The 14,590-nt window shown below is 45.5% G+C and overlaps 1 protein-coding gene across 2 annotated transcripts in view; it reads right to left on the bottom strand.

The window, feature by feature from the left end:
• The window catches only part of nars2 (asparaginyl-tRNA synthetase 2, mitochondrial), a 32,519-nt gene extending 18,159 nt beyond the window's left edge, over positions 1–14,360 (bottom strand). Inside the window, exons 1-4 of one of the 2 annotated variants that reach the window (XM_055878321.1) lie at positions 13,576–14,360; positions 12,493–12,602; positions 11,352–11,472; positions 4,384–4,524 (exon numbers count right to left, since the gene is read on the bottom strand). In XM_055878321.1, coding sequence (XP_055734296.1) covers positions 4,384–4,524; positions 11,352–11,472; positions 12,493–12,602; positions 13,576–13,722 — 519 coding nt within the window. In that variant the 5' untranslated portion in view covers positions 13,723–14,360. The remainder of the gene's footprint in view (positions 1–4,383; positions 4,525–11,351; positions 11,473–12,492; positions 12,603–13,575) is intronic. The other variant, XM_055878322.1, reaches the window with a different exon arrangement.
• Between the last annotated feature and the right edge of the window lie 230 nt (positions 14,361–14,590).

Raw genomic sequence — 14,590 nt, 5'->3', positions numbered from 1 at the left:
AGGATCTGAATAAAACCCTTCTCCTGCAACGACAATAACACTGACATTATCATCCTGACTGGGGTGTGGATCTGAATAAAACCCTTCTCCTGCAATGACAATAACACTGACATTATCATCCTGACTGGGGTGAGGATCTGAATAAAACCCTTCTCCTGCAACACTGACATTATCATCCGGACTGGGGTGTGGATCTGAATAAAAACCCTTCTCCTGCAACGACAATAACACTGACATTATCATCCTGACTGGGGTGTGGATCTGAATAAAACCCTTCTCCTGCAATGACAATAACACTGACATTATCATCCTGACTGGGGTGAGGATCTGAATAAAACCCTTCTCCTGCAACGACAATAACACTGACATTATCATCCGGACTGGGGTGAGGATCTGAATAAAACCCTTCTCCTGCAACGACAATAACACTGACATTATCATCCTGACTGGGGTGAGGATCTGAATAAAACCCTTCTCCTGTAACGACAATAACACTGACATTATCATCCTGACTGGGGTGTGGATCTGAATAAAACCCTTCTCCTGCAATGACAATAACACTGACATTATCATCCTGACTGGGGTGTGGATCTGAATAAAACCCTTCTCCTGCAACACTGACATTATCATCCTGACTGGGGTGAGGATCTGAATAAAAACCCTTCTCCTGCAACACTGACATTATCATCCTGACTGGGGTGTGGATCTGAATAAAACCCTTCTCCTGCAATGACAATAACACTGACATTATCATCCTGACTGGGGTGAGGATCTGAATAAAACCCTTCTCCTGCAACGACAATAACACTGACATTATCATCCGGACTGGGGTGAGGATCTGAATAAAACCCTTCTCCTGCAACGACAATAACACTGACATTATCATCCTGACTGGGGTGAGGATCTGAATAAAACCCTTCTCCTGCAACGACAATAACACTGACATTATCATCCTGACTGGGGTGTGGATCTGAATAAAACCCTTCTCCTGCAATGACAATAACACTGACATTATCATCCTGACTGGGGTGTGGATCTGAATAAAACCCTTCTCCTGCAATGACAATAACACTGACATTATCATCCTGACTGGGGTGTGGATCTGAATAAAACCCTTCTCCTGCAATGACAATAACACTGACATTATCATCCTGACTGGGGTGTGGATCTGAATAAAACCCTTCTCCTGCAACGACAATAACACTGACATTATCATCCTGACTGGGGTGTGGATCTGAATAAAACCCTTCTCCTGCAATGACAATAACACTGACATTATCATCCTGACTGGGGTGTGGATCTGAATAAAACCCTTCTCCTGCAATGACAATAACACTGACATTATCATCCTGACTGGGGTGAGGATCTGAATAAAAACCCTTCTCCTGCAATGACAATAACACTGACATTATCATCCTGACTGGGGTGTGGATCTGAATAAAACCCTTCTCCTGCAATGACAATAACACTGACATTATCATCCGGACTGGGGTGAGGATCTGAATAAAACCCTTCTCCTGCAATGACAATAACACTGACATTATCATCCTGACTGGGGTGTGGATCTGAATAAAACCCTTCTCCTGCAACACTGACATTATCATCCTGACTGGGGTGTGGATCTGAATAAAACCCTTCTCCTGCAACGACAATAACACTGACATTATCATCCTGACTGGGGTGTGGATCTGAATAAAACCCTTCTCCTGCAATGACAATAACACTGACATTATCATCCTGACTGGGGTGTGGATCTGAATAAAACCCTTCTCCTGCAATGACAATAACACTGACATTATCATCCTGACTGGGGTGAGGATCTGAATAAAACCCTTCTCCTGCAACACTGACATTATCATCCTGACTGGGGTGTGGATCTGAATAAAACCCTTCTCCTGCAACACTGACATTATCATCCTGACTGGGGTGTGGATCTGAATAAAACCCTTCTCCTGCAACACTGACATTATCATCCTGACTGGGGTGTGGATCTGAATAAAACCCTTCTCCTGCAACGACAATAACACTGACATTATCATCCTGACTGGGGTGTGGATCTGAATAAAACCCTTCTCCTGCAATGACAATAACACTGACATTATCATCCTGACTGGGGTGTGGATCTGAATAAAACCCTTCTCCTGCAACACTGACATTATCATCCTGACTGGGGTGAGGATCTGAATAAAAACCCTTCTCCTGCAACACTGACATTATCATCCTGACTGGGGTGTGGATCTGAATAAAACCCTTCTCCTGCAATGACAATAACACTGACATTATCATCCTGACTGGGGTGAGGATCTGAATAAAACCCTTCTCCTGCAACGACAATAACACTGACATTATCATCCGGACTGGGGTGAGGATCTGAATAAAACCCTTCTCCTGCAACGACAATAACACTGACATTATCATCCTGACTGGGGTGAGGATCTGAATAAAACCCTTCTCCTGCAACGACAATAACACTGACATTATCATCCTGACTGGGGTGTGGATCTGAATAAAACCCTTCTCCTGCAATGACAATAACACTGACATTATCATCCTGACTGGGGTGTGGATCTGAATAAAACCCTTCTCCTGCAATGACAATAACACTGACATTATCATCCTGACTGGGGTGTGGATCTGAATAAAACCCTTCTCCTGCAACGACAATAACACTGACATTATCATCCGGACTGGGGTGTGGATCTGAATAAAACCCTTCTCCTGCAATGACAATAACACTGACATTATCATCCTGACTGGGGTGTGGATCTGAATAAAACCCTTCTCCTGCAACGACAATAACACTGACATTATCATCCGGACTGGGGTGAGGATCTGAATAAAACCCTTCTCCTGCAACGACAATAACACTGACATTATCATCCGGACTGGGGTGTGGATCTGAATAAAACCCTTCTCCTGCAACGACAATAACACTGACATTATCATCCTGACTGGGGTGTGGATCTGAATAAAACCCTTCTCCTGTAACACTGACATTATCATCCGGACTGGGGTGTGGATCTGAATAAAACCCTTCTCCTGCAACGACAATAACACTGACATTATCATCCTGACTGGGGTGTGGATCTGAATAAAACCCTTCTCCTGTAACACTGACATTATCATCCTGACTGGGGTGTGGATCTGAATAAAACCCTTCTCCTGCAATGACAATAACACTGACATTATCATCCGGACTGGGGTGTGGATCTGAATAAAACCCTTCTCCTGCAACGACAATAACACTGACATTATCATCCTGACTGGGGTGTGGATCTGAATAAAACCCTTCTCCTGCAATGACAATAACACTGACATTATCATCCTGACTGGGGTGTGGATCTGAATAAAACCCTTCTCCTGCAATGACAATAACACTGACATTATCATCCTGACTGGGGTGAGGATCTGAATAAAACCCTTCTCCTGTAACACTGACATTATCATCCTGACTGGGGTGTGGATCTGAATAAAACCCTTCTCCTGCAATGACAATAACACTGACATTATCATCCGGACTGGGGTGAGGATCTGAATAAAACCCTTCTCCTGCAACGACAATAACACTGACATTATCATCCTGACTGGGGTGAGGATCTGAATAAAACCCTTCTCCTGCAATGACAATAACACTGACATTATCATCCGGACTGGGGTGAGGATCTGAATAAAACCCTTCTCCTGCAACGACAATAACACTGACATTATCATCCTGACTGGGGTGTGGATCTGAATAAAACCCTTCTCCTGCAATGACAATAACACTGACATTATCATCCTGACTGGGGTGTGGATCTGAATAAAACCCTTCTCCTGCAATGACAATAACACTGACATTTCACACTATTGGTTCATCTTGGGATATTTTATTTTCACATTGTACTTTCCCGACATGGTTCCAGCACCTACGGTGGATGTGAAGGCTAGCCTGACCAGCACGGCAGAGCCTGGCTTGGGACAGTAGTGTGAAAAGGATAGGACTTGGTATAACAATGATGTTCTATGAAAAGCCAACTGACATTTACTCCTGAGGTGCTGCACCCTCGACAACTACTGTGATTATTATTTGACCCTGCTGGTCATTTATGAACATTTGAACATCTTGGCCATGTTCTGTTATAATCTCCACCCGGCACAGCCAGAAGAGGACTGGCCCACCCCTCATAGCCTGGTTCCTCTCTAGGTTTCTTCCTAGGTTTTGGCCTTTCTAGGGAGTTTTTCCTAGCCACCGTGCTTCTACACCTGCATTGCTTGCTGTTTGGGGTTTTAGGCTGGGTTTCTGTACAGCACTTTGAGATATCATCTTATGTAAGAAGGGCTTTTATAAATACATTTTATTGATTGATATTCTAGTCTACTAGTCTAACATTGGTCTCATCTCACCTTGAAATATTGCTGTATAGCAGTGGTGGCTTCGCTGCGTATTCTCAGCAGGGAACTGAAGGCGTTGGTTTTACACCTCAGGTGAGGAAACTGACGGATGTATTCCAGACCATGTTTCTCCTTGATCTTAAAGGGGAAGTCCTGAAACAACAGAGTATGGTAACTGGGTCTGACTACAGAGAGCACGGTAACTGGGTCTGACTACAGAGAGCATGGTAACTGGGTCTGACTACAGAGAGCACGGTAACTGGGTCTGACTACAGAGAGCATGGTAACTGGGTCTGACTACAGAGAGCATGGTAACTGGGTCTGACTACAGAGAGCACGGTAACTGGGTCTGACTACAGAGAGCATGGTAACTGGGTCTGACTACAGAGAGCATGGTAACTGGGTCTGACTGCAGAGGGTAACTGGGTCTGACTACAGAGAGCATGGTAACTGGGTCTGACTGCAGAGAGCATGGTAACTGGGTCTGACTGCAGAGGGTAACTGGGTCTGACTACAGAGAGCACGGTAACTGGGTCTGACTACAGAGAGTATGGTAACTGGGTCTGACTACAGAGAGCATGGTAACTGGGTCTGACTACAGAGAGCATGGTAACTGGGTCTGACTACAGAGAGCACGGTAACTGGGTCTGACTACAGAGAGCATGGTAACTGGGTCTGACTACAGAGAGCATGGTAACTGGGTCTGACTACAGAGAGCACGGTAACTGGGTCTGACTACAGAGAGCACGGTAACTGGGTCTGACTACAGAGAGCACGGTAACTGGGTCTGACTACAGAGCATGGTAACTGGGTCTGACTACAGAGAGCACGGTAACTGGGTCTGACTACAGAGAGCACGGTAACTGGGTCTGACTACAGAGAGCACGGTAACTGGGTCTGACTACAGAGAGCATGGTAACTGGGTCTGACTACAGAGAGCACGGTAACTGGGTCTGACTACAGAGAGTAACTGGGTCTGACTACAGAGAGCATGGTAACTGGGTCTGACTACAAAGAGCATGGTAACTGGGTCTGACTACAGAGAGTATGGTAACTGGGTCTGACTACAGAGAGCAGGGTAACTGGATCTGACTACAGAGAGCACGGTAACTGGGTCTGACTACAGAGAGCACGGTAACTGGGTCTGACTACAGAGAGCACGGTGACTGGGTCTGACTACAGAGAGCATGGTAACTGGGTCTGACTACAGAGAGCACGGTAACTGGTCTGACTACAGAGGGCATGGTAACTGGGTCTGACTACAGAGAGCATGGTAACTGGGTCTGACTACAGAGAGCACGGTAACTGGGTCTGACTACAGAGACCAGGGTAACTGGGTCTGACTACAGAGAGCATGGTAACTGGGTCTAACTACAGAGTGCACGGTGACTGGGTCTGACTACAGAGAGCATGGTAACTGGGTCTGACTACAGAGTGCACGGTGACTGGGTCTGACTACAGAGAGCATGGTAACTGGGTCTGACTACAGAGAGCACGGTAACTGGGTCTGACTACAGAGAGTAACTGGGTCTGACTACAGAGAGTAACTGGGTCTGACTACAGAGAGCATGGTAACTGGGTCTGACTACAGAGAGCACGGTAACTGGGTCTGACTACAGAGAGCACGGTAACTGGGTCTGACTACAGAGAGCTCGGTAACTGGATCTGACTACAGAGAGTATGGTAACTGGGTCTGACTACAGAGAGCATGGTAACTGGGTCTGACTACAGAGAGCACGGTAACTGGGTCTGACTACAGAGAGCACGGTAACTGGGTCTGACTACAGAGAGCACGGTGACTGGGTCTGACTACAGAGAGCACGGTAACTGGGTCTGACTACAGAGAGCACGGTAACTGGGTCTGACTACAGAGAGCACGGTGACTGGGTCTGACTACAGAGAGCACGGTGACTGGGTCTGACTACAGAGAGCACGGTAACTGGGTCTGACTACAGAGAGCACGGTAACTGGGTCTGACTACAGAGAGCACGGTGACTGGGTCTGACTACAGAGAGCACGGTAACTGGGTCTGACTACAGAGAGCACGGTAACTGGGTCTGACTACAGAGAGCACGGTGACTGGGTCTGACTACAGAGAGCACGGTAACTGGGTCTGACTACAGAGAGCAGGGTAACTGGGTCTGACTACAGAGAGCACGGTAACTGGGTCTGACTACAGAGAGCACGGTAACTGGGTCTGACTACAGAGTGCATGGTAACTGGGTCTGACTACAGAGTGCATGGTAACTGGGTCTGACTACAGAGAGCATGGTAACTGGGTCTGACTACAGAGTGCATGGTAACTGGGTCTGACTACAGAGAGTAACTGGGTCTGACTACAGAGAGCATGGTAACTGGGTCTGACTACAGAGAGCATGGTAACTGGGTCTGACTACAGAGAGCATGGTAACTGGGTCTGACTACAGAGAGCATGGTAACTGGGTCTGACTACAGAGAGCATGGTAACTGGGTCTGACTACAGTAAGATACACTATTAAAAGCATACAAGTTATAACACATTTATAACAAAACAATAACGGGTTAGCCTATAACTTATGAAACAATCATGATCTGATAGTTAGATACAGTCAGTCTAAAAATTATAGTCGGTGTATGAATGTCTTTAAGAGCTGTAAGAGCTGTCGCTCTCCTCATCCTCAGAAGAGGTGAGGAGAGAAGGATCTTCGGACCAAAATGCGGAGTTAGGGAAATAAGCCATTTTTATTACACATACGACGTAGACTAAACAAAACAAAACACTTTCAAAACTACAAAATAAGAAAACGACGTACAACGGAACCTGAACATAAACTTACATGGACAAACGTAAACTTAAGAACAGGAACGAACATCAAAACGAACGAACAGCAAAACAGCTCCAAATGTGAAAAAAACATCGACAACACGATAGACATCACAGGAGACAATCACCCACAAACACACAGTGATAATGCCCTACCTAAATATGACTCTTGATTAGAGGAAAATGCAAACCACCTGCCTCTAATCAAGAGCCATACCAGGCACACCGAAACCAACATAGAAACAGATAACATAGACTGCCCACCCAAAACACATGCCCTGACCATAAACACATAGAAAACAACATAAAACAGGTCAGGACTGTTACAGTACCCCCCCCTCAAGATGCGCACGCCGGGCGCACAAGCACAAAGTCCAGGGGAGGGTCCGGGTGGGCAGTTGACCACGGTGGTGGTTCCGGCTCAGGACGCTGTCCCCATACCACCATAGTCACTCCCCTCTTCTTTCTACCCCTTCTAATGCCCACCCTAACACTACCTTCCCCTAAATAAACAGCTAGCACCAGGACAAGGGGCAGCACCGGGACAAGGGGTAGCACCGGGACAAGGGGCAGCACCAGAACAAGGGGCAGCACCAGGATAAGGACCATCACTGGGACAAGGGGCAGCACCGGGACAAGGGGCAGCACCGGGACAAGGGGCAGCACCGGGACAAGGGGCAACACCGGGACAAGGGGCAGATCCCGGCTGAAGGACTCTGGCAGGTCCTGTTTGGATGGCTCTGGCAGGTCCATGCTGGCTGACGGCTCTCTACGCTCATGGCAGGCTGACGGCTCTTGACGCTCATGGCAGGCTGACGGCTCTCGACGCTCATGGCAGGCTGACGGCTCTCGACGCTCATGGCAGGCTGACGGCTCTCGACGCTCATGGCAGGCTGACGGCTCTCGACGCTCATGGCGCTCTGACGGCTCTGGCTGCTCATGGCTCTCTGACGGCTCTGGCTGCTCATGGCTCACTGACGGCTCTGGCTGCTCATGGCTCTTTGACGGCTCTGGCTGCTCATGGCTCTCTGACGGCTCTGGCTGCTCATGGCTCGCTGGCGGCTCTGGCAGATCCTGTCTGGTTGGCGGCTCTGGCAGATCCTGTCTGGTTGGCGGCTCTGGCAGATCCTGTCTGGTTGGCGGCTCTGGCAGATCCTGTCTGGCTGACGGCTCTAGCGGCTCCTGTCTGGCTGACGGCTCTAGCAGCTCCTGTCTGGCGGATGGCTCTGTAGGCTCATGGCAGACGGGCGGCTTTGCAGGCTCATGGCAGACGGATGGCTCAGACGGCGCTGGGGAGACGGATGGCTCAGATGGCGCTGGAGAGACGGATGGCTCAGATGGCGCTGGGGAGACGGATGGCTCAGATGGCGCTGGGGAGACAGATAGCTCTGTAGGGAGGAGAAGGAGAGACAGCCTGGTGCGTGGTCTAGGCACCGGCTGCGCTGGAGAGGAGGAAACAGCAGGAGAGAGAACCCGGAGAGACAGCCTGGTACGGGGGGCTGCCACCGGAGGACTGGTACATGGAGGTGGCACCGGATATACCGGACCGTGAAGGAGGACACGTGCTCTTGAGCACCGAGCCTCCCCAACCCTACCAGGTTGAATGAACCCCGTAGCCCTGCCAGTGCGGCGAGGTGGAATAGCCCGCACTGGGCTATGCAGGCGAACCGGGGACACCACCTGTAAGGCTGGTGCCATGTACACCGGCCCGAGGAGACGTACTGGAGACCAGCTACGTTGGGCCGGCTTCATGGCACCCGGCTCGATGCCCAACCTAGCCCTCCCAGTGCGGCAAGGTGGAATAGCCCGCACTGGGCTAAGCACGCGTACTGGGGACACCGTGCGCTTTACCGCATAACACGGTGTCTTACCAGTACGACGCCTTCTACCTCCACGGTAAGCACGGGGAGTTGGCTCGGGTATCCTACCCGGCTTTACCACACTCCTCGTGTGCCCCCCCCCAAGAAATTTTTGGGTCTTACTCACGGGCTCCCAACCGCGTCGTCGCGCTGCCTCCTCATACCAGCGCTCCTGGGCTGTGGCTGCCCTCTTCTCCTCCTTAGGACGGCGATATTCCCCTGGTTGAGCCCAAGGTCCTCTACCGTCCAATATCTCCTCCCAAGTCCAGAAATCCTTATTGCTCCGTCGAGCATTCCCATACCGCTTGGTCTCTGTATTTTGGTGGGTGATTCTGTTAGAGCTGTCGCTCTCCTCATCCTCAGAAGAGGTGAGGAGAGAAGGATCTTCGGACCAAAATGCGGAGTTAGGGAAATAAGCCATTTTTATTACACATACGACGTAGACTAAACAAAACAAAACACTTTCAAAACTACAAAATAAGAAAACGACGTACAACGGAACCTGAACATAAACTTACATGGACAAACGTAAACTTAAGAACAGGAACGAACATCAAAACGAACGAACAGCAAAACAGCTCCAAATGTGAAAAAAACATCGACAACACGATAGACATCACAGGAGACAATCACCCACAAACACACAGTGATAATGCCCTACCTAAATATGACTCTTGATTAGAGGAAAATGCAAACCACCTGCCTCTAATCAAGAGCCATACCAGGCACACCGAAACCAACATAGAAACAGATAACATAGACTGCCCACCCAAAACACATGACCTGACCATAAACACATAGAAAACAACATAAAACAGGTCAGGACTGTTACAAGAGCATCAAGTGCTTTACAGATGTAATTATATATTTACCACAGTGTTACATTCTCCAACCACATCTATCAGGTTATATATTTACATTCTCCAACCACATCTATCAGGTTATATATTTACATTCTCCAACCACATCTATCTGGTTATATATTTACATTCTCCAACCACATCTATCAGGTTATATATTTACATTCTCCAACCACATCTATCAGGTTATATATTTACATTCTCCAACCACATCTATCTGGTTATATATTTACATTCTCCAACCACATCTATCAGGTTATATATTTACATTCTCCAACCACATCTATCAGGTTATATATTTACATTCTCCAACCACATCTATCAGGTTATATATTTACATTCTCCAACCACATCTATCTGGTTATATATTGACATTCTCCAACCACATCTATCTGGTTATATATTGACATTCTCCAACCACATCTATCAGGTTATATATTTACAATATCCAACCACATCTATCAGGTTATATATTTACATTCTCCAACCACATCTATCAGGTTATATATTTACATTCTCCAACCACATCTATCAGGTTATATATTTACATTCTCCAACCACATCTATCAGGTTATATATTTACATTCTCCAACCACATCTATCTGGTTATATATTTACATTCTCCAACCACATCTATCTGGTTATATATTTACATTCTCCAACCACATCTATCAGGTTATATATTTACATTCTCCAACCACATCTATCAGGTTATATATTTACATTCTCCAACAACATCTATCTGGTTATATATTTACAATATCCAACCACATCTATCAGGTTATATATTTACATTCTCCAACCACATCTATCAGGTTATATATTTACAATATCCAACCACATCTATCTGGTTATATATTTACATTCTCCAACCACATCTATCAGGTTATATATTTACATTCTCCAACCACATCTATCAGGTTATATATTTACAATATCCAACCACATCTATCAGGTTATATATTTACATTCTCCAACCACATCTATCTGGTTATATATTTACATTCTCCAACCACATCTATCAGGTTATATATTTACATTCTCCAACCACATCTATCTGGTTATATATTTACATTCTCCAACCACATCTATCTGGTTATATATTTACATTCTCCAACCACATCTATCAGGTTATATATTTACATTCTCCAACCACATCTATCAGGTTATATATTTACATTCTCCAACCATATCTATCAGGTTATATATTTACAATCTCCAACCACATCTATCTGGTTATATATTTACCATCTCCAACCACATCTATCAGGTTATATATTTACATTCTCCAACCACATCTATCAGGTTATATATTTACAATATCCAACCACATCTATCTGGTTATATATTTACATTCTCTAACCACATCTATCTGGTTATATATTTACATTCTCCAACCACATCTATCAGGTTATATATTGACATTCTCCAACCACATCTATCTGGATTTATATTTACCACAGGGTTACATTCTCCAACCACATCTATCTGGTCAGCCTGCAGTTCCACCTCCTGCTTGCGGCTGGGACTCGTGACCAGGCTTCCTGAGATCTCCACAGCACTCCCAAACGTCAGCAGTCTGGAGAAGGAGAAACAACCAGGAAAGAACAGAGGAGTGATAATGAAGCCAATCAACAATACTCATGATAGGTATAGAAATAAACCTCACACGAGTCATCATATAGCGACACAAGTCACTCCACCCCCAACAGACATCATATGAGTCATCATATAGCGACACAAGTCACTCCACCCCCAACAGACATCATATGAGTCATCATATAGCGACACAAGTCACTCCACCCCCAACAGACATCATATGAGTCATCATATAGCAACACAAGTCACTCCACCACCAACAGACATCATATGAGTCAGCATATAGCGACACAAGTCCCTCCACCCCCAACAGACATCATATGAGTCATCATATAGCGACACAAGTCACTCCACCCCCAACAGACATCATATGAGTCATCATATAGCAACACAAGTCACTCCACCCCCAACAGACATCATATGAGTCAGCATATAGTGACACAAGTCACTCCACCCCCAACAGACATCATATGAGTCAGCATATAGCGACACAAGTCACTCCACCCCAAAGGGAAGAGGGTGCTATGGACCCTGGTCAAAAGTAGTGCACTATACAGGGAAGAGGGTGCAATGAGCCCCGGTCAAAAGTAGTACACTATACAGGGAAGAGGGTGCTATGGACCCTGGTCAAAAGTAGTGCACTATACAGGGAAGAGGGTGCTATGGACCCCGGTCAATAGTAGTACACTATACAGGGAAGAGGGTGCAATGGGCCCCGGTCAAAAGTAGTACACTATACAGGGAAGAGGGTGCAATGGACCCTGGTCAAAAGTAGTACACTATACAGGGAAGAGGGTGCTATGGACCCTGATCAAAAGTAGTGCACTATACAGGGAAGAGGGTGCTATGTACCCTGGTCAAAAGTAGTGCACTATACAGGGAAGAGGGTGCTATGGACCCCGGTCAAAAGTAGTACACTATACAGGGAAGAAGGTGCCATTTGGGACGTAGACTGACTGTCAGGAGGATAATGCAACGTAGCCTACAGGTACGTCCTCACCTGTGGTTGAGCTCTGAGCTGGCCACTACCTGTAGAGACTGAAGGGAGCTCCCGTCATTCACATGGAGGAACAGATTCTCTTTCTGGGGTCTCACAGAGCGAACCCAGCCCTAGGATATCAGAGGGACAGTATATTACAGAACACTATAGACTTTGACCAGCTCAGCCGTATGATATCAGGGGGACACAGTGGTGTAAAGTACCTAAGTAAAAATAGGGGGAATTTGGGGGGGAATCTGTACTTTACTTTTGATATTTTGACAACTTTTACTCAACTACATTCCAAAAGAAAATAATGTACTTTCTACTCGATACATTTTCCTTGACAACCAAAATAACTCATTACATTTTGAACGCTAAGCAGGACAGTAAAATGGTCCAATTCACACACACTGTAAATGATGCCTGAGTTGTTAGAGTGTGCCCCTGGCTACCTGTAAATAAAACAGAAAGCCGTCTGCTTTTCTTAATATAAGGATTTTTTTAAATAGTTTCACTTTTGATACCGAAATATATTTTAGCAATTAAATGTACTTTTGATACTTAAGTATATTTAAAACCATAATACTTTCAGACTTTTACTCAAGTAGTATTTTACTGGGTGACTTTCACTTTTACTTGAGTCATTTTCTATGAAGGTATCTTTACTGTTACTCAAGTATGACAATTGCGTACTTTTTACATTTGAGTCATTTAGCAGACGCTCTTACAGCATTCATCTTAAGATAGCTAGTTAGGTGGGACGACCACATATCACAGGCATAGAAAGTACATTTCTCCCACAGGAGGGACAGTACATTACATGATATACTTTGACCAACCCGTCCCTGAGTTAAATAGCTAAATACAGTAGCCTGTATTTAACCATTCAGAAATTAAGTTACAAATGTAATATTTGTAGATGACAGTAGCAGTGATGAACACTGAGTAGCAGCAGACCTCTGAGGGTCATTCGTTCATTCCCTTACTTCTCAATAATTAATTTATGACAGTATTTTATTTAACCTTTATTTAACTAGGCAAGTCAGTTAATAACAAATTCTTATTTACAATGACGGTCTACAGTAGACACAATTACAATACCTGCACTTTGATTTTTGTCCCCACTTCTAAATGTGAGATTGCCTCGCATATTCTGAGCTTTCTGGGTGTCTTCTGGCAGTAATATCTAAGGCTTTGCAACATTCCAAGGGCTCCTTCAGACAACCACAACTTATTAACCGGCAACATTGTTACTATATGCCTCGAAATTTCAACGTTGAACAAATAAATAGTTTAGTTACAGACGCTAGATTATGCAATATGGAGCTACAATTACTAAAATGAAAAAGAGGTAAACGACTTATTCATTATGACGGTTAAATTCTGTTTCTAAAACGCTAGTTGACATTCACGTTGTCCCGTGCTTCCTGGTTGAAGATCACTTCCCGTTTGGGTCTCTGGCTATTGGTGCTCCTTCTCCTTCGTCTTCTTCGATGGGGTTTAACGGCGGTTGGCTATTGGTGCGATTCTGTGACGTTTTTTTCAACTAGACAATACGACTATGCTAAACCGTGGGGCACTGGTCCATGAACAGAGACGTGACCGGGCAAAAACGGTGAGGAAGGAGCTCCCGTCTCTAGTCGAACAGTAATCTGCGCCGCTCGGTCATGTTGTCAACAGGGCAGCAACACAGATTGAACAATGACACAGAGATTTTACCGGATTGTATAAAATGTTTAAAGCATCCGATTGGCATTTCCACTCACTAGCAAATATGGTAGTGGGAGGAAGCCCAGTGGCCGGCAGTGGGAGAAGATATAACGAGATGGATTTCGACCGATATTCTTTGGATTTTCTCATCGATTAAACATTTGATCTCAATACAGTTTTCTGTTCCCAAAACTAGAATATGTTACAAATAGAGTGGACCAAGTTTGGTAGGCTTTACCCTTTGCCAAAGTTCTTTTTAAAGTTTGTTGTTTAGGAGTGCAAAGTCGAAATGAGTTATAGCACACGCGCTATTTACAGAGTAGGCGTTCCCTAACGGAAATATGCAAATGACTGCTAGAACGCGCCAATAGAATCTCGCTAGCTCGTGTATGGCTCTGCCCACTAT

This window comes from Salvelinus fontinalis, chromosome 23 (assembly GCF_029448725.1).
Source record: "Salvelinus fontinalis isolate EN_2023a chromosome 23, ASM2944872v1, whole genome shotgun sequence".
Taxonomy (NCBI): Eukaryota; Metazoa; Chordata; class Actinopteri; order Salmoniformes; family Salmonidae; genus Salvelinus; species Salvelinus fontinalis.
The sequence above is the reverse complement of the archived record's forward strand: the minus strand, read 5'-3'. Positions and strand labels throughout refer to the sequence as shown.